The 22,368-nt window shown below is 35.6% G+C and overlaps 1 protein-coding gene across 1 annotated transcript in view; it reads left to right on the top strand.

Moving 5' to 3' along the window:
* LOC122016833 (probable zinc metalloprotease EGY2, chloroplastic) overlaps nt 1-17,581 on the top strand; it is a 29,091-nt gene extending 11,510 nt beyond the window's left edge. Inside the window, exons 11-12 of the mRNA XM_042574250.1 lie at nt 12-172; nt 17,240-17,581. Of these exons, the coding sequence (XP_042430184.1) occupies nt 12-172; nt 17,240-17,491 (413 nt within the window). The 3' untranslated portion in view covers nt 17,492-17,581. The remainder of the gene's footprint in view (nt 1-11; nt 173-17,239) is intronic.
* Nucleotides 17,582-22,368: the final 4,787 nt, after the last annotated feature.

The raw sequence follows: 22,368 nt of genomic DNA, 5'->3' as shown, positions 1-22,368 counted from the left end.
CATATGGATAGCAAAACTTCTTCTTGGTGATGTTCTGAAAGAAGGATCTCCATTGTCAATCAATCCACTTGTGTTATGGGCATGGACTGGACTTATCATTAATGCCATCAATAGTATTCCTACAGGAGAGCTTGATGGTGGTCGCATCTCATTTGCCATTTGGGGAAGAAAGGTAATCAGTTTCTGTGCATGAAATAAATTCATATGTATCTGGCTTAAGCTTTTTTGTGTTTTAGTTTTTGAGAAAATGAGTCATGAGACATGCTGCATTTCAAGAGCTTTGGACAAAAAATAGGGTTTACACCATTCCTTTTGAAATACCTATAAATTGACGTATGCATGTTACAAGATCATGTTTATTGGACTATTAGTATTTCATTTCACGGCAGAGTTGTTTGTGAAATACACATGACGAGTGGTGGATCATCTTGATGTTTCAATCAGCACATTCATGGAAACTAATTGTGTGCATGGTCATGAAACTGTTAGGGTATAACTGCAGCAAGAAACTTATCCAATATATATTTCTTATCAACTTTCCGCTAATCATATGGGTGAGATCGCCTATTACCTTATTTTCTAGAGGTTTCACTTGTATGAACTTCTACATTTATATGACAATTATTGCTTCTTTTCTAATCCAAAGATTTACCTCTTTTCTACACAGAAGAGCACAGGTTTTTCTATATATTCTTCGTATGGTTTTTTAAAAAAATTCCATGTTTTTCTATGCATTTGCTTTCTCATTGTTGTATGAAATAGGAACAAATAACCTACTCATAAGCCTAATACTTAGGTAAAATTTGTTATGCCTCTAGACTATAGACATGAGTTGTAAACCTCGATATATGTAAATTGTTATAAGCTTAGTTATTTTATTTTTCAACTTGGTATTAGTGCGTCCTTATTCTCCTTATCCATGTTGCAACCTCCTTTAATATCCCATCATCTCATCTCTGCAAGTCCAGTGTGCTTCTGCTACTCTCAAAATTGCCCCCTCTATAAATCTTGCTCCCCCTCCCTTGCATCTATGTTGACTTCTGCATCTAGATTTGGAAATTCGTTCGATTCAAGATTTGTGCCTCCTACTTGTTCCCTCCCTCTCAGTAATAGATCATGTCATTGTGCCGCCCTGCCCCCCTTCCTTCTCTCATCACTTACCACCACCCAAATTGCCCCGATACTTCATGCCACTATCCTTTACCCCTCCTGTCATTGTGCCTCCCCTACCCATCTTGCCTCCCCTCACTTTCCACTATTATCCCTCCCCTCCTCTAATTGTTCTTGTACCCTCCTACCTATTTTGTGCCATTTCTCACCACTCATCTTGCCATGCTCCTCCTTTCTCTTTATTCATCCCACATTTGTCACCTACCCCTTTACCTCACTCTCCTCCTTTCACTTCTAACACTCTATCTTACAAGTAGGACTTTCCATCTTGAACCATTACATCATGTGTGCTAGATTATCTCTCGTGGATATTATTGTATATGCGTATCTAAATCTAGTGTTCATTTTATTCTCCTTGTCGCTTTTCGAGCATTAAGTTATCCTTGCTACTCATAACAATAACAACAACCAAGCCTTTATCACACTAAGTGTGGTAAGCTATATGAATCCTCCTACACCATTGAGCTTAATTTACTACTATATTCTTATCTATATTTAAATTAACTATTTTATCATTGCTAACCAAGTCTCCTTTGTTTCTCTTTTCCTCGATTAGTGTGTATATTTGTCATGGTCTCATCGCCTAACTAGGATATTTATTGGCCGCCTAAGTATATGCCACTTAGCGTTTTTTCTCAATAAGTGCAATTTCAACTTTTTCTCTAATGCTCTCATTTCTTATCTTGTGCATCCTCGTATGTTCACATATCCACCTTAACATTCTTTTCTCTATGACTCATCTTCTGCTCGTGTATTTACTTTATAACCCAATATTCAGCTCCATATAACATAACATATATAATTATTGTTTTGTAAAATTTCCTTTAAGTTTTGGGGGTACTTTATCATCACAAAGAATGCCCTCCACTTCAACAATCCTACTTGTATCCTATGTAAAATATCTCTATCAACTCCTCCATCCTCCATCCTTTTACAAAAAAAAACGATCTTAGATACTTAAAAGTTTTGGTTTTAAGTAACTCGTTATCTCCTAAACTTAAGTTTCATATATTCTATCTTATTCTTCTAAGACTAAAACATTTATTCTCCAATGTTTTCTTTTAAGATTTGAATTTAGCATTTACTCCATATATTTGATCGCTAAAAACAATATCATCTATAAACAATATGTACCATGACAATGTATGTAAGATGTGCCCAGTGATTTCATACGTAACTAATGTAAAATGATGGCTTACATTGATCTTTGATGTGATTCAATTTTTATAGGTTTCAGTTAATTTGCTTGGAGCCTTCATTTTTGTCATTATATTCTCATATATATCTTGAATTGTTTCAATATGCACTATACTAACACCTTTCTTTTTTAGAATTTTCCACATAATTTCTCTTAAAATTCTATCATAATTTTTTTTTACGATTTCCTACTACCAAACCCAAGGCGTAATCCCCAATATGGATTTTCTCCCACCTTGAATGTACTCTGATTATAAAATCTATTAGGTGCCTTGGAGGGTTAGGGATAGGGCGTTGAGGATGACAAAACTAAAGATGGCACTAATAGACTAACTGATTGCCCACATTACTTATTTTTTGTTACGCATAACCTAACCGACATTGGTACTTGCCTTATCTACCTACTCCACCACATTGATACTTGCCTTAATTTAAACGGGCCTGATCTTTGAATCTCTTATGTTATATGTACTTGACACCTATTATATTATATGTATTCCCAAAAGTTTTTATATTTTTTTTGCCATTTTTTCTTTCAAATTATGACACTTTTACCCTAAATCACATTTAAAGAAAGGGGTTTCTATCCTACCTCTAAATTTGTTTCACACTACAATGGGTCGACTTTTACATATGTAACTTGAACAAGTCTGATTGCCTATCTTGACATTTGTACCTTAAGCCCATAAAATGTCATGCTATCGATCTTATTTTATGCAAAGGTTCGATCGGGGATTACAAAATCTTGGCGATCTTCTCCATCTAATGAATGAGGAGTCCGTTAAGAAATCATCTGACCCTACCCACGCATCAAGTATATGATTCAAGAGGAATCACATAAGGATAGATTGATAAAAATCTGTGGTGAAATCATGGTTTAAAACTTTGACTTATGCCGAGGTTTCGATCTAATACTGGATTGATAAGGCTTCAATACCGTATCGTGTCATGCTGATATGGTTCGATACTTTTTTTATTTTTTTTAAAAATTAGTATGTATTAATTAAAAAATTATTGTTATTAATATTTGATTGTTATAAATGCTTACTATGGGTTTTATTTTAGGCGTTGTTTATTGTTCTCACAACTTCAAATTATTCTTGAAATTTAATGTAATTTTTAATATATTTTTTGTATTTCAAAAATATTTAAAATTATCAATCTAGTTTACAAATATTGATAATATGGAATTTTATATTATCCAATAAAGAGAAGATAGTTCAATGGTTTCGGCTTATTAATAAAATGTATATTATATTTATATATATATATATATATAGTAATTATTAGATAAATATATTTATGTGAATAATTTAAAAATAAGTTGTATATTGATTTTATATACGTTCTCAATTATTGAACAAATTAATATTGTTAATAAAAGCAAATAAATATATATATTTTTAAATAAAATTAATATATCTATATCTTGAATTAAAATTGATATATCATAATATGTTACATTCCTAATACCAAAAGATGCAGCGTGAATTAGATGTATTGGTTCTTGCAACATCTTAGGGGGCGTTTGGTTTAGGGGAATATAAGTGGGGAATGAAAATAACAATCATTGTTAGTGTTTGATTTATAGGAATGGGAATACAAATATGAGAATGATTCTTTATTAATGGGTAATGACTCATTACCGTGCCCCACCCCTTCAATCATCTATTCCTATATTTGCAGCAATCAAAATTTCCCCTTAATATAAAAAATACCCTTAACCTAATATTTCCCATCGCATATCTCTCCTCTCCATTTCAGTTTGCTTCCTCCTCACCACGTCAACCTGACTTCATTCCCTCCCTCTTCTCCCCCTTTGTCCTCCAGTGAAAGCTTCGAGGCGAAGGAAGCACTTTCCTTCTCCTTCTCAGATCTCGTCCCCTTCTCGCTACCAGATCTGTTTGCAGCCTGCTCTCGAACGACGCCGACGCCGCTCTCGAATGACGCCTAACACCGCCACCTCGCCTGGGATTCGAAGATCCCCTTCCTCCCCGAACCCGAACTCCTCCACCTTCCTCATTACAAAATGTATCATCAGAATGTTTACCAGCAACCCCTGGACCAATCTGGTCCCCGACGTGATTCACTAGTGTGGTTTCTTCTCTGATTGCATTAACCCTTCATCTGAAGACCAAACTAGAAGTGGCTTGCTAAGCTGATGAAGGAACAAGTATATCAGCAGAAGGTGAATTTCTAGGAAAAATAATTGTTTGGCATTCTTGGTCAACTAAGGCCTACCTTGGGCTAGAAACACCATACTTATTGTCAAGGGATATACATGATTTTAGGATCCGGATCGATTGATGGAATCATCATCACCTGATGTTCTCCTCTCTTAAAAAAATTTAAAATCTTTAAAAGTTTACATTTTAAAATTAAGTATTTCTATTTCAAATTAAAATGAACCAAATTAAAATACATAAATAATTAAAATGAAAAAAATTAAAATATCTTTTGTAATAATTTTAACATGTATGTTTTTTTAAAAAATAGGGATATTATTTTTTTTTAATAATTTTTAATGCATTAAGAGATAAAGGTAAAACTAGAAATTTATTTGATTCTCATTATTATTGTTGATTCGAAACAAACATTATCAATTATAATCATATTCATTCTGAATTTTGAACCAAACACTGATAATGTAATCATGATTCCCATTCCTATTGACTCCATAATCAAACTCATTACCATTCCGATTGATAAATTTGAACCAAACGTCCCCTTAGTTAGATCAACCCATAGTTCTCTAATACCTAAATTAAATAATTATCCCATGATATGGAATATCGATATTGATTTTTCCACATGTCCACCAACATGTCTCAATTCACCACTAAAAGTTGGGCTTGAACTAACACCACTAGAATCAGAATTTGTACGAGTATAAGATAAGGATAAACATACGTTCTTGCTCTAATATGATGGATCACCATATGATGCATTAGAGTATGATGAACTTCGATCAGAATCTCAACTAAACTCTCTTGCATATCTCGATAGTTATGAGTTTTCTTTTGATTGTCACCCTTATATTGACATTGACATTAACTCTTAATAATTCTATCTCCATGATCATCATCTTTGGTTGCATGTGTGTAACCTTTCTCACATGTCCAAGGTTCTAGTGTTGGAATCGGGGAAATATAAGTTTTACAACTATCACTTCCATGAGTACTTGCATTGCTATCAACATCACTATCATCATTTCGAACTTCTAGTTGGACTACAATGTCAGAAGGTGATGATGTTTCACCACTATCATCATGTTTTTGCTTATTAATTGCATCAAGTGGATTTTCATTAATTCTCAATTAACCCGTTCCCTTAAAAGCAAGAGTTTTACCTTTTCCCTTCCCCCATCCTTGGCCACCTGCACTAATGGCTAGTAGTCACCCATAATTTACCTTTTCCGTATTGGCCTAGGGACGGGTTGGCGGGGGGCGCTAGGGTGAGCGAATTGCCTTTTGCCACAAGAGTTTAACCTTTTCCTTTCTCTTTAGTAAAAATTGTAAAAGTTTTGCCTTTATCTACGAACTTTGGTTGAGTTTGAGATTGGGATGTTTGAGAATGTCTTGACCTAGATCTAAAAAATCAAAATTCTTGGTCAAAATCTTCATCATCATTTTCCTCACCGATAGCTCCTCTAGCTTGTACTTTTTCAATATGCCGAGTAAGAAATTAAGATGGTCACGATGGATCTCCTGTTTCACCTAGTAATGGATTCTTAGTCTAAACAACGCTCTACCAATCTATCATCGGATCATCTTCAGTTTGGCAAATCCAATATCAAATGGGTCTACATCACCATACTCTTGTTCTTCCTTCTCTTCTATTATCGCTCTTAGTTAAAGACGCATATTATAATGAACGTAGACTATCTTCTCTAAGTGATCATAAGAAAGACAATTTCATACTTTTGTATGAATGAGAGAGAAAGTTGATCAATTTTTTTTGCAACCACTTAAAGACGTCGGTGAGAGAATTCATACTTAACATTTTTCATATTTAGGGTTGATCCTCCATATTGTAACCACCACTCAGCTAGGGGTGTGAAAAATGAACCCGACCCGACGACCCAACCCGAGTCGACCCGAAAAAATTCAGGTTCGGGTTGGGCATTTTCGTGTTCAGGTCGGGTTCGGGTTGGAGAGTAAAAAATTTTTGGGTCGGGTCGGGTCAGGTTCGGGTTGACCCGGGTTGACTTAAATATAGGGTTTTGTAGGTTTTTTTTGGGTTAAATCAAATTTTATTTTAAAAATTTAGATGTTTTTATGTATATTTGTATGATAATGATGGAGTATTAAGATAAAAGTGAAGAATTATAGGGAAAATAGCCCAAAAAAGTCGTTTTGAATCGAATTTTCGGGTTATATGGGTCGGGTTCAGGTTGATCGGGTTGGTTGGGTTCGGGTTTAGGTGTTTTGGGTTGAACTCGGGTTCGGGTCGGGTTCGGGTTGAGTTAAAAAAAAAAAAAAAAACTCAACCCGACCCACCCGAATTGACACCCCTACACTCAGCTATAAGATAAATAAAAACAAAATTAAAATAGTATTTATATTTGTTGATAATAATTAGTATTAATTTTTGCTATATTTACCTTGCATCCATTTTATGTCAACATGACACTGCAAAGGGATCACTAAAAAAATTATGTCTCTCAAAATAATCGACTCATTAAAAGTCTCAACAACTAATTACCTATTTGTTTGTAGCCTTGATATTATATTTATGAGGGTCACTAACAAATCTTCATTTGTGATAAGATTATAACAATATTGATATGCCAAATTAGAATAATAACCTAAAATAATTAAATATATATAATTATTAATAGCAATATTATAATTTCTTTATCATTAAAAAATGTGTACTTGCCAAATGAATATATTTTTCCATTTGGTTGTCTCATCTTACAGTAATTATATCAATATAATGTCGATACTTGGTGATTGTAGGTGTCTTTTAATTTCCTCTTTTGCTTCATGAATTAGGTGATAAATGTTGTCCGTTTGTGATTTTTTGTGCTTATTGACTTACATAGAATGACATATAAGAGCTTTACTGTTATAAGAATATATGCAATATAGTCCCAAAATCTAGTAGATATAATAATTTTAGTCATGCTAGAATATCAAGAGACTTCCCTATCCTTAGAAGTGAGCATGACCTTAAATCTGACTTTTTTCTGAAACGAGTTTGACAAGAGAAAGTGCGTCGCAAATCTAGTGGTTGTAGAATCTCCCCATCAATAAATTTCCTTATTAATCTATGAACCCAATGATGATTATGGAGGAATTTTATTAACGATTGATCTCTTTTCACTATCTTCTTCACTATATCGAGTTTATCAATATCTGCCATTATCAAATCAATCCAGTATGCTGCGCATGGTGTCAAAAATAATAGTTGATACTTTTGCTTTAATAACTCCAACCCTCTTGAAGTTGACGTCATTATTGTAATCACCTGCACTATATGTTCTACACTTTTCTTTTGAACTATGCTATCCATCAAACGATATATGTAAGATGCATCATGAATGTTTATAGTTGTATCAATAGATTTATGAAATATCACCTTATTGTAATATAACAAAAAGTTGATAATGCTCATCCGTATAGGTTATGTCTAGTTATCACACATCAATATAGCTCTGTATAAGCCTCATTGCTTCTTGCATGATAGGATCCAAGTCTTGAACTGTAACACCCCACCCTCCTCCCTACTAGTCTGTGAGGGTGGAGCGCTACTGGACTACTAACTATACTTAACTAAAGTTGTTCACATGAAAATATCTATGCTTAAAACTCTCAAAACTCAAAGCATACAATATGTAACAGCGGAAAACATACTACTCAAGCATATGTTCACAGCTAAAACTATACATCAATCTGAACATGCTTGAAACTATATATATAAATCTACACAAGCATGCAACAATGATACAACTCAGATAATAAACCAATGTGCATAGCAATTAAAAGAAAGAGTTCTAAACATAAAATATCTAATGAGCAAATCTAACAACATGAAAGAATAGTTCCAACATTCTGAATACAAAATTCTTAATAAGCTTTAAAACTAAGTCCCGAGGCTTCCATAGTCCAAACATCACACATCCATCCGTACCTCCTTGTCGCCTTCCTTCGCTATAGCTTTTCCATTCCTTTATCTGCAGTAAGAGGAAATGCAACTATAAGCAAAATGCTTAGTAAGCGCTATCTAACTCATAAAACTCGAATATGCATGTGAACATATTGAAATGCTAAACATGTAAAGCTGCACATCTAATAGCAAATAACAGCAAGAAAATTTTAAATAACATGCTAGCATAAAAGGAAACTAAACTTGCTGATTTTTAAACATATGTGAAGCTTATTTCACTTGTTCAAAACTTATACTTTTATACTTTAAAATAATAATCTCTTAGGCCCAAGCTTAGTACCATTGCGCGCTCCCTAATAGAAACTGAGGTAGCGAGCCACCAGTCCTACGAGGGTAAAGACCTTGGTATTACCAGGGCCGAGATCTCAGAAACGGTCACCTGGATTTATTTAACGACAACCTCGGAAGTCGGGTACTAGTCTTCTCAAGTAAAATACTTATACTTGTTAATACTTCTAATAAAAGAATGCCTCATACAAAAATCTGCATACAAGCTTAACAAAAATCTGCATACAAGCTTAACAGAAATCTGCATACAAACTTAATAAAAATCTACATACTATGCTAATCAAAATTCTGCATACTATGCTAATAAAATTCTGCATACTATGCTAATCAAAACTCTGCATACTATGCTAACAAAATTTTGCATACTATGCAAACAAAATTTCTGCATGCTATGCTAACAAAATTCTGCTGGTTTAAGGATTAATGACAACAGGGGATGTTCTTGCCCGTGAAAACACAAGAGGAATGGGATTGTTCTAATCTCCAAAATGGCCTAATAGGCACAAAACAACCTTACTGCATACTCATTTAGATAGTAGTTCCCACACATGGCAGCAAGGAAGAAAACAACCAAAAACTGAGATACTACATGTGTATAGGCATTTCTGTTTATCGCAGTGACCACAACATGAACTACTTGCTTAGAGGAAAAAAAAAAGAAAAAGAAATCTAAACCGTTCCATGTCATTTACCTGGCATCAAACCGAAACTTTCATGGCTCAATAGAAGCTGATCGTGCCCATTAAGGTAACAACAAGTAGAAATCTAAATCTGAAACCCTAATCATAAGGCTGGAAAATCAAAACTACATGCCTAATCTATACAAATCTATTTCCTTTCTCTGAGATTCACGGCAACAACATCAAAACATTGCTACCTACATCATGCTTTGAAAAACAAGAAGAAACAACTCCAAAAGCTACTCCTACCGCAGGTGAGAAGCACTTACCTCGTTCTTGGACTTACAACCGAACAAGAAGGCTCCTAGGGTTTCGGAGAAGCTTGAGATTTCGGCTCTTCCTCGTGCCCATGAGCTCTCCTCGACGAGAGGATCTCGAGAATGTAGAGAATCCCTCGGATTGTTCCTTGGCCGGCCGCCGGAGACGATGCCCTAGCTCCCTCTTCGGTTCCGCCCCAAGCAGCCGTCGCACGCGAGAGAGAAGAGAGGAAAATTTCGGAGAAGAGAAAACCTAATCCTCTCTTAACTTATCCTCTTTTATATACCTAGGTATTCTATTATCTATTACCACATAAATATATTTTCACTCTTTCCTTAATCAGCATGGCCCTGCTGGGTTCTTGGTCATCACGCTTCGCTTAAGTCTCGGATCGGGTCGGAGGTCGCGGGTTCGAACCTCGGCAGAACCTCTTTATTTTTTGAAACTTCTTTCTTTTGGTAAAAATATCAAACGAACTCCGAAAATTGCATAAAAATACTCTAAAAATTCCTAAAAATCTCTAGAATATTTTTAAAGCATTTCTAAATATTTTTAAGCACTATCATGACTCGTAATGAGGAAATTTGGGTTGTTACATGAACTCCTCAACTTGTTCATCTAAATATGAACCAACAAATTCATATGCAGTCGGAAGTTGAAACCAAGACTCGATTTTTAGATATTGGACATAATGCTATGGTAGTATGTGTTGTTCGTTGTATTAGGGGAAATTCGATTGAAATAAAAAAATTTAGCAATATTTTGATTGATTGATTTTTTCTTATCCCTTTTATATGCATCATCACTCCTAGTTTGTTTGGTAGCTTGGTCTAGGTGCATCAATATTAACAATATTAACTGCACGCCTTCGTCCTATAGAACGAAAGAAACGATCAATATCAACTTGTGTTAAAGTAACACCAACACTTGCACTCCTCCCCAATGTTGCTGCAGTAGTTGAGTCACTTCCACTAGCACCAGCTGAGTCACTTCCACTAGTGTCAACTATATTACCACTATATCGCATATGTTGCTCATATTCATATTGAGTTCGAGAGACACCAACAGTTGTTAAAAGTTCTTTGTCATTTTATTTAGACCTTTATCACAATCTTCAAATTCATCATAAACTGATTCTATAGTGCTTTGCTTATAAAAAATTTTACGTTGTTGTTGTTTATACTTTAAATTTTTTTTTACCATCAAGTTTCTCTTTTATTACACGCTGAATTTCTTAAAAACTTTTAGACATTTAGAAACATTCAGATATCCATCGGCAAGATATTGTTTTAGACGTGTGACGCTACCGCCGCATTCAATTACATTGCAATACAAACATTGCCGATGAAATCGATTATCTAATTGATGTGCGTGTCTCTAAGTTGGATCTTAAAATTATTGCTTTGGTGTCATTAGCTATGCATTATAAAAAATTGAGTAGCAAAAAGAAATAATTCATAATTACAGTATTAACAAAATTAATGTAAGAAAATTATCTGATAAAAAAATTACAAGAAGAATATCTAATTTTAATAAAAGTAATAAATAAAATAAATATTTTCATAAAAGAATATTATTTATTTTTTTTAAATAACTATTAAACAACATAATAGAATTTTTATCTTAAGATAAAACTTTAAATATTCATAAATATGGAGATTAATAAAATTAAAAGTTCAATTAATACAAAAATAGAAAAAGTATTGAAATCATATTGGCACGGTACGATATGTTACCAAAATTGTATCATTCTAGTTTCAGACTGAAACTTTGGCATGGATAGAAATTTTAAACCATGGTATATTATATCTATTTTACATACGCTCGAATGACCCATCCTTATAGTAAGAATGTACATAAACCTATTCCAGTTTGGTTTGGTATGGAAGTATGAAATGAACTTCTAATTTGATAATTGAGTTGATTCTAAAGATATTTTAGGCATTTTAAAATTAGAAGGATATTAATGGTGCACAATTTGGATGAGCAGGCAAGGCAAAGTACAATGTTGTGAGTCACGGTCAAATCCATCCTAGTTAAGCTCAGAAAAGTTTGGAAAAGCATGTCAAGGTAAAGCACAATGTTAGAAGGGTAGGGAAGAGAGGTCAGGGCAAATCAGAATGTAACAAGAAACTTAAGTCCATAAAATAACCCAAAAAGTGTTTAAAGGCAAGACACAATTTTAAGTGGTTGTCTGAGGGAGCAAGGACATAGGAGCCAGGGAATCGTAGATGGGGAAGAGGTAATGATTTGCATAAAGCTTATATCATTGACCTTTCAAACATGGATATAAATTGATTTTTACCTTGGTTTCCTTTAATCTTTTTTCAATCACTCTTTTTCAAAGTTTCATGGTATGATTCATTAGCTTAATATTCTTATAATTTATATAATTTTGTACATCTCCTTTGTTTATACAGGAAAACTAAAATATTTACCCGAGGAATTTTCTTCGTTTTCAATATTAGGTTGAATAGCTTCATAAGCCATTTAATATCCTTCTTCCTTAGGCACTTCCAATATCTCCATTAGAATATCATTCTATCCAATTGTTTTTCCATTTTACATTCCATTTAACGCCTATTTAACTTCTGGAATTTAAATTTCTCTAATAAAAATATATACCCCTATGACTTATTTAAATTTCCTAAGTTAAGTCGGTCACTTAAATTTTTATTAAAAAGTTGATGAAAATACATCTTCTATCACTCATTTATAATCTTATCCTTCACTAGTACCCTAATGAATTTATCTGTAATACATCTTGGTTGAGTAAGATTCTCTTTTTTTTTCCTCTCGTTATAAGTATTCTATAGATGTCTCTTTCTCCTTCTTTTGTATCAAATTGTCGATACAATCATTCGAAGGTTTCATCCTTGGCTTCACTCACCGCCTTCTTGGTTTCTTTCTTGGCTATTGCATACTTTTAAAAGTTTTCTTCGTTCTTACAAGTTTATAGTATCCTATAAGTTGTTCTTTTTCCCATCAATTTCTTTTATACTTCTTCATTCCATCACTGAAATTCTTTATTTCTCTTAATACTCACGCTCCATCTCTTAAATACACTTTGCTTCCCATCTTTTAACTTCCACCATTTAATCCTAAGAACCATGTAAAATTTTCTTCTATTGATACTATGCTTGAGGCACGTATCTAATATCACTAACCTATGTTGGGTGGTTAAGTTTTTTCTAGGGATGACTTTGTAATCTTTATAAATTTTTTTACCGCTCTTTCTGACCATAAGAAAGTCAATTTGCGACTTATTATTCTACTTTTAAACGTAACCATGTGTTCTTCTTCCTTTTTGAAAAATGTATTGGCTATTATAAGTTCATATGCTATCGCAAAATATAGTATAACTTTTCCTTCTTCATTTCTTGTTCTAAAACTATAGCCCCCACACACCCTATCATTCCTGATTTCTTACTTCTACATGCTAATTTAAATCTCCTCATATTAAAATCATCTCGTTTGTAATAATATTTTGTACTATCTCATTTAGGTCTTCCCAAAATCTGTATTTGGTATCTTCATTTTACTTGAGGTATATTTATGTGAATTGCACTAATAGTTTCTATTACTATCACTATCTTGAGAGTTATGATTTTATCTCTCTTTCTAACTGCACCACTTTGTGTTGGAGTAATCTAGGTGTCTTAGGTTTTGATGTTTGGGCAAAGGTTTAAGTTAGATTTATTATTGTATTTGATATACATTGTGAGTGTGCAGGATACATGTACAACAAGGAAAGTCCAAGTGTGATCTTGGCAAAGGAGAAAAGTCCAAGAGGAGTCTTGGCGGTGTAAGTCCAAGTATGTAGTCTTGGCAACGTAAGTCCAAGTGTGACTTGACAATAATTGAAGTCCTGGATGTGAAGAGCCTTTTGGTAAAGGAAGATCCGACAACAAGGACAAGGCCGAAGGAAGCTCCAGAAGTCAAGGCGTGAAGAATAGGGAGGCATCCGAGGGACGCGAGGCTGATGGAGGAGGCTAGAAGGTTAGGTCTAGGTTGGTCGGGCGAGGACGAGTGCTGAGTGAATGTACTCGGGGGTCAAATCCTAGGGTTAGGGTTTGACCAATTGACTAGGTCAGTGTGCCCGATGGCTACGAAAGCAGTAAACTGCACTGTAGCAGTACTGTAGCAGTCGATTGGTGTTTTCATTAGTCGATTGGTATCGAGTCGTTGACATGTAATGGTCGAATTCCACATAGGACCAGTCGACTGGTGATTGTGCCAGTCGACTGGTGATTGTGCTAGTCGACTGGTGATTGTACCAGTCGACTGGTGGCGGGAAAATAGCTTGGTGTTTTTCTCCCGAGCTCGGGGTGCTTGGGCATGGTCGACGAAATTAGTAGTGGTTAACCCTGATTAGAATCTATAAATGCTCAAGTGATCTAGTGTGGTCTTGTGTGAGCTGTGGTGAGGTTTCTTCACTCACAAGGAGGTACACGAGCTAGTCGGAAGTTCTTCGGGGAATCATCCACCGACGGATTAGGATCGTCTACCTTACGGACAATCGTGGAGTAGGAGCTTTATCTTCGAACCACGTAAATGAGTGTGTCTTTGTGGTTTGCTTGTCTTCATTTTTCTTGTTTTAGTTTAGCTTTCTATTTGTTAGTTTGTTTTGTATTCTGCTGTCCACTAACATTATAGGAAGCGAATGATTTGGGTGTGACGCTATTCACCCCTTCTAGCGGCTTCTAACACTTTGTTCTTTAACGAACTATATACAATAATACCTACTTCATTTCTCATTTTATTCTTTACCGTAACTTAAAATCTAAGTTTTCTATCATCTTTGTCTTTTCCCCTATTTATTTTTTCTCTTGTAAACACATATTAATCTTTCTCCTAATCATCATATCTACTACCTTGATTGCTTTGCCGGTGAGTGTTCCTACATTCCATGTTTCAAATCTAAGACAATCAATATTTATTTTTATCCAACATAGGGCATGAGAACTCTTGCATATTTGACATTACAGTCAAGTTCTCGTGTAGATGTAGCGGTCCTTGTCAAGATGTTGCAGTTGGACCCTACAATGCATTCCTTTCGAGGAACAACTTAATATTAGTGCAATAGTTTGATGGATCTATATAAACATTTGCTTATGTTTTAATGCTGGCTAACAATCTAATACAACCCTCCTTTATCAAATGTTGGGACTAGCCATGCAGAATTTTATTTGCTATGGGCGGAGTTTTGCTAGTCATAACCAATATTAAATTTAACATTCCATTCTCTCCTTTGGCATGGGTATTTACACTTGTTGATCTTTATGAGAAAGGATAACCATCTCAAATCTTTCCTTCTAGATGAAAAGGGCGAATTTGCTTAGTATCGTGAAGTACAGATCTTAGTATCTTTATATGACTTCTCAAAGGCATAGCAATAACAGTAGCTGCACTAGTGATTCCTCTCCATCTCTAATTAATTACTATGCCCTTTGGTAGATTTTTTTTAATGAGTAAAATGCATCCCTCATGCATTAGGTGTGTGAAGAGTAGGTGTATTTTTCTCACAAATACAAAACTTAAATGACTTCCACTTAATTAAGGCTCAAATGACCAAGTCATCTTGATTCTCTTGGCTTATGCATCTAACTTCGTATTTATAGAACACGTGGCTCCAATTGTATTCTGGCTCTATGTTTAAAACAGCATAGGACTTCCACCATATTTTGCCTTAGTTCTATTTCCTCTTAATGTCAGCCCACTAGTAAAGATATGGATTTCCCCCTTAGTACATGGGATTTCTTCATCACTTATAACTCTTTGAGGTGCTAGTTTTGAATTTGTTCTTTATGCCACCTTTTCAAGTGCATGCATTTATTGGTGTCATACCTATAGTCATGACGGTATTGACAGTACTTAGATCATCCCTCTTGTGGAATAGGAATGCAACTCTAGCAAAGATAAGTTATTTTTCTCAAACACTAGAAGTGGCTTGAATGGTGGCCCATTAAGGGTTATACCCTTCATCTGCCTCAACATAGGCGATTGTCTATCGAAGTGTCTATATTGTTTGTCTTTTGGCTCATCCTTTTCAATTCTTTGACTCTATTAGGCTTTATTTCGCTTGGATTATGTGGTTGACTATGACACATTGTTTTACTCTCTCTAGCATCTTAGTGAAGTTCCTTGGAGGGTTCTCATATAGTGAGTTTGAGAAACTTAAGATCTTTAAAGGAAACTTAAAATCAGTAAAAAAATACAACAAATTCTGAGTCTACCTATGTATTGTCTTTAATGAAATTTTTTAGGAATTTAGAAAGAGTCTCGGTAGCTTCTTACCTCAAGATCATCAAGCTACCATGTTTTGCCTACAAAGTAGGCCTCAAAGTTACAACCAAGCTTTTCTAAAGTGGCAATGTTCTAAAGAGGCAACTCTGGGAGCCACTAGTGCACCACCCATCAGAATGTTGTTGAGAAAATTCAGCACATCATCCCATTAGATATTCAATATAAGAACATTGTGGAATTCAATGCCTGTGCATACTTCTCGCCGTCTATGCTTCAGCCAGAGGTGTCCATAGTCAGGACTTGAAATGCTTTGGTATTGGTTCATCTTACAATTTGAATATGAAAAGAATTTGAACCATAAACATTGGATGCACCTCTATTTTAGAACTCTCTTTCTTTTAGGGGACTCCCTTTCTCACTTTGAAATTCCAACCCGTGGCATGCTCTTTCTCCTTCACAGTGGTTTTGGGTCTTCGTTGTCTTCTACTGGCTCATAGCTTCCTTTCAACTCTTCGTTATACTACTAACTTAGATGAACTATCCTTCTCCTTTTCTTTTTCCAGTATGAGCCTTTGAATTATCAACTTCATCTAGGCAATTATGTTTTCCTTGTCGATAACCAAAGTGCTTGTGGCCCCTGAGTTGAACAACTTTCTCCTGCACAGGAGGAGGATGGTGGGTCCTCGTCTTCTTGCCTCTCACCATTGGACATTCTTCTTCTTGGGTGTTGGGCGAACTAAGCATTGACATGTTTTCTTGACTCCCTGTCTAGTCCAATTTACCATAAACGACAGTAAATTTATTATCATATTTTTATGGGGGCTAGTGGAGTTCACCCAAGTGGAATTCAATTTCTTCTAAAAGTAGCTTGGGGGCTAGTTCACTTCGCCTAAGGTCCCAAATTGGTCGGGTCCTGATTGGATTCGCCTAAGTGACCAGAAGCTAAGGTCCTTCCATTCTATTAGAAATTCACATAATTCCATTTAATAGTGTTGAGATTTATAAAACAAAATGTGACAAATCAAACAAAAAGAAAGAGTGTCCTTCGTCCTAATATCGAGTTCTACCTCTGCGCGCCTATTCTTATTCTTCGGAGTCTTCAACTACAACTCTTAAACATGTAAGATACAGAGGAAACTTAAGTATAGAATATATCTCAATAATAGTCTTCAAAACTTTTTTTTCCTGTAATTTTTATAGCTAATTGGTGAACTTGTTTGTTGAATCAGACATCCACTCGCATATCCGGCGTTACTATTGCTCTGCTTGGAATATCATCGCTCTTTAACGATGTGGCTTTCTACTGGACGGTCTTAGTATTCTTCTTGCAGAGAGGGCCTATTGCCCCTCTCGCCGACGAAATCACTGAGCCAGAGACTAAGTACATTGGCCTTGGTGTTGCAGTGCTGCTGCTGGGATTGCTCGTGTATCTGCCTTACCCTTTTCCATTCTACAACGAAGGGGTTAATTTTGATTTCTAGGGCTGTTTGCGCTTGAGTTTTATGTTTTAAGTAAACAAAAATTGTAGTTAGTTGATTTCAAGCAATAAAAGCTGTGTTGTTGTTTGTTAAGCTCTTCACCTAACTCTTGCTGCTTTCTTCCCCAAGTAGTTTGTTATTTTTATCTTCAGAAGTTGTATATTGCAAGCCTTATTTATTTAATTGGAATAAGGCTCTCAAAAGTCAAAATTCTTTTTAATTCCTAAAGAATGTTTATGTTATGAGCAACTGAAAACTATTTATATTTATGAATATTGATTTTTTTTTAAAAAAATATTTAGTGAAACGAGTTATAAATAAGAATTTCAAAATTATTTTAAATATTAATTCTTTTAAAAAAATGTGTCTTAGTTATACGTTTGATTATATTTTCTCATTGAATAAAAATCTAAAGTATTTAAACTAAGAAACATTGTTTATTCATATTATCTGATAAAAGGTGCCCAAGCATTTCATGGGAAATGCTAGTTTCCTTTGCATTTGGTAATAATAGTTATTGTATTGTTTTATAATTAATGAAATTTAGCAGGGATATCGATGATATATTTTGTGAGTGGATAATCATAAAAATTAACTTATACTTTTTATTATTATTATTATTATTATTATTATTATTTAATTGGCATTGGGTATTCAATTTATGCTGACTATAGTGTGATCGATTTAGTATTACGAAAATTTTTCACTGATCATCTAGATAAATCAAAAAGCGTAATCTACCTCCATCGATTGTCATCCTTGTTGCTTCTCATCCTATAATCTCTTATTCTGCCTCATGCAATTAAGTATACTAGTTGATAGTTCCAAAATTACTTTAACACAGCCTTAGTGCTCCTTGTTTTATGGTCTCTCAAATATCCCAAACCAATTTTCTAATCTTACTGGACCTTCAAGCCACTAAGCATGTCACCTTAGCTATACCAAGCCACCATCCATGTGTCACTCAACATCCTCAAGCCATAAGCTCCCAAGCTCCACCTTCCTTTTCCAATCTTACCGGACCTTCAAGCCACTAAGCATGTCACCTTAGCCATGCCAAGCCACCATCCATGTATCACTCAACCTCCTCAAGCCCTAAGCTCCCAAGCTCTATGATATTTTTGTAAATCTTTACATATTCAAATACACATATCAAATATAGGCAAGATCTAATTTAAATCATTTTGACCCAATATCAAAATCTAAGATCACACTAGACTATTTAAGGGACAATTACATTAAATGATGTTTAACCATCTATTTAAATTAGAAAAACCAAAACAACATTGAATTGCTCATACACATGCACTGAATGCAATACTATGCACCAAGACATAATCCTAGTCTAGCTCCCCTTCACCTAAGCTTTCCCTAGGGTTAGAAATTTTCAAAAATCATCATTGTTTTCTCTCATCTCCCTCTAATTTCAAATTAGGTTCCTTCTAATCCCAATATAGGAGAATTCCCAAGAGGAGAATAAAGTTTCTTACTTAAACTTTTTTTTAATCTTCTTTCCTTTTCTATACATAAAAAACATGCACCAATTATCTCCAAATATTCACCCTCCTTTTATTTAAAATCTCCCATTGTATTTTATACATGAATACCAAGTCCCATGGTCATTTCCACAAGGTGAAATCTCATTTTAACTTGTGACAGTTGACTAAAACTCATTCTTAATCGATTCTATAGATGATCAATTCAATTTGATCTCTCAGTGATAATATCAATTGACTCCTATTATTACTGGGAAGGAAGTCATTACTTGATTGATGAAAAATATGGTCACAAATAATACATTCTTCTAAGTGTTAAGAGAATGAGAGGTTGTTGGTTGGTGGACGGTATGTGAAGGTGAGGTGTGTTTCCCTCCCATCTCCCTCACATTCTCTCTCCTCGGTGTTTCTTCCTCTCCCACATAGGTTTTGTGTTGCATTGTTTCCTAGTTTTCTAGGTTGGGTTGCTGTTCATGGAAGGATTTGTTCTGGGATTTCATTGTACATTTGTATAAGCAAATTGTTAGGTTTCTGGGTTTTCGATGCGAGCAAGTTGCTATGGTTCTGTTGGGTTTCTGGTTTCCTGGTGCAAACAAGCTATTGTGGTTCCATTTTTAAGTTTTTTCTAGAGATCGTCGGAGCTCTTCTTGGCCTAGGGAGGAGGTGGTTGGTCCACAACAGGATAAGGGGATTGTTGGTTGGTCTAAATGTGCAAGGGCAGCTGCAGGAGGGTGCAAGTCACCAAATAGTTTGCTATTATTATTTTGGGTGGTGGCAGGTTCTTATCAGGCTTGTGTAGGAACCTCCCATTTAGCTCTTGCACTAAAATGGCAAGGAGGAGACAAGGGGCTACTGTAAGCAAGGTCCAAACCCAATTACCAATCTGTCTTGGTCCCCAAGGTCCAAGGAGATGGAAATGTGCAGGGAAGTGTAAAAGCTGCTATTGTGATCCCAAAAAATATTACTGAGTTGGAACCACTTGGTGACAAGGCAAAGTTGGTGGCTGCTGAGAATACTCTTATGGAGGACCTGGTTGGCTTCAAGAACGCTAATGTAGCTGATGAACAAGCTCAAAATGTCATAGAGGATGCTGTACAACTGCCACCTACTGCTAAGGTAGACTGGTAAGGACAGAATGAGGTTGATGGCCAGAATCTAGAAGAACCTATTCAGAATAAAAACATTGACTAGCTGAAGGTATGGCCAGAGCTACTGGACTTCCGGTGGAGGATAGACCCCTTGGTGGTGGGAAGTTCTGGGACAGAAGGTCTTGGGTGGGGCTTTTCAAGGACAATCAAAAGGTAAAAATGACGACATACCTACAATAGCATAAGGCCATGGGGAAAAGAATATAGGTTGAATATGATGACATTGAATTTGTGGAGGAATCAATGAGCTACTGCTTGGTAGGTTGCTTCATGGGACGACATCTGAGAAAGGATGGTGTGGAGACTATGACTTGTAGATAGAGGCTGCCCCATAAGTTTTTCATGCACAAGAGTGGCTGAATAATTTATAGGTTTGATACGATTGAAGACCGAGAGAAAGTTTTGCTTTTGGAATTCCTCTATTCCTAAAGCACATACCTAATTGTTTTGTTTTCGATGAGGATGGGAGATTCATTCTAGCATGGGTTCAGATCCATGATCTTCCTTTGGACTGTTGGATGTTAAAGGTGCTTAGCTTGATAAGCTCAAACATTGGGAAACCATTATACACCGACAAACTGACACAAACTCGAGAAAGACTAACCTTTTCTTGTCTTTTGGTAGAGGTTTCTGTAATTGGTAAGAAAGTTAAGAGGGTTCCAATCACATTGCCAAGGGAGTTCATCTTGATTTGGAGATAATATATGAAGTCATTTTGGATTTTTGCGACAAATGTTGGAGAAATTGGCCATCGAAAGGAGAGCTACTGGAAGGATCCACCACACCAGACAGGGTCAGCTAGAAATGTAGCGGACATTCACTACAATCTATGAGAGGAAGATGACATTCAATGTATAGATGGTGACCTCAAGCACCTCCCGTGGCATATGATAAAGCAACAAATGGTGAAGATGTTGTAAATGAACTTGCAATAGTGGAAGTGGTGGACCAAGTTGTTGTGGAGTATCCATTGGCAATGGATGATCATCCCTAACCATTGCGAACAAAACCTGGGCAACATGAGGCATAACTAGATCATTTGCAATTACAACTAGGCCAAGAGTAGCAAGAGTGGTCACAACATCATCAGCTAATTCACAACAACATGAGATGGAAAAGGAATTAGGAAACGATAGTGAGACTGTGGGCTCGTAGAAACAAAGTTCTTGGTCGGTACTTGAAGAACAGAACCTTGCTACACAGAATGCGTCGAGCACTGATAATCTAGCGAACAACAGTCGAGAGCCCACTAAGGGTTTGGCCAACTACTCTACATTTGGAAATGCTTAACCCTCAACATCAGGCACAAGCAGCGGTGCCATGGAAGGTGTTGGGAACATCTATTACAGTCAGCGGGTACAAGTGCGAGTAGTCCGAACAACCACTCGATAAAGATTAATGCTTGGAACATAAGGGGTATTTATAAGTCCCTCAAACATTGTTGGAGGTTGGGGGCCATCTCCTCAAGAACAAAAGTATATAAGTAATGGTGTTACTAGAAACTAAATTCGATGAAACTGCCCTTGATCCAATATTATAGCACAAATGTGCAGGTATGAGTCCTGCAAATAATTTCAACTTTTCTAACCATGGACATATATTGGTTCTTTGGGATATGTAGAGGGTTGTCATGGAAGTTATTATATCAACTGATCAGTTCATACATTGCCAAATCAAGTATCGAGTTTCTTAGTGACAACTATCTATAGTTTTCATACAATTGTCACTTGAAGACTATTGTGAAGGCTCTTACTCAGCTTGGGGAGAGTATCCCAAGACCTTAGTTGATTATGGAAGATTAAAACTCATTGCTGCTCATCCATGAAAAGAAAGGGGGACTACCAGTTACAAATTATGAATTGCAGGACCTCCAACTATTTGTCCAAGCTTGCGGACTCATGGATCTTCTCTCAATTAGACGTCGATTAACATGGAAAAATTATACAATTTCATAAAAATTGGAGAGAGCCTTAATGAATTCACAATGGTTATTAGAGGATTATGATAGTTATATAGAGTTCACAGCCTCTGGGTGCTTATCGGATTACTCTTGTGGTATAGTGTATACTCTAGTCCGAGATCGTGTCCCTAATGGCCCTTCAAATTCTTCAATATGTGAGCACTACATGGAGAGTTTCAAGATATGGTTAAAACTCTTGGGCAACCCCTGTGCTCGGAAATGCTCAGTTTAAGCTCAAGGCGAAACTTACTCGATTAAAGGGCTAGTTTAGGGGGC

This window comes from Zingiber officinale, chromosome 8B (genome assembly GCF_018446385.1).
Source record: "Zingiber officinale cultivar Zhangliang chromosome 8B, Zo_v1.1, whole genome shotgun sequence".
Lineage (NCBI taxonomy): Eukaryota > Viridiplantae > Streptophyta > Magnoliopsida > Zingiberales > Zingiberaceae > Zingiber > Zingiber officinale.
The sequence above is the reverse complement of the archived record's forward strand: the minus strand, read 5'-3'. Positions and strand labels throughout refer to the sequence as shown.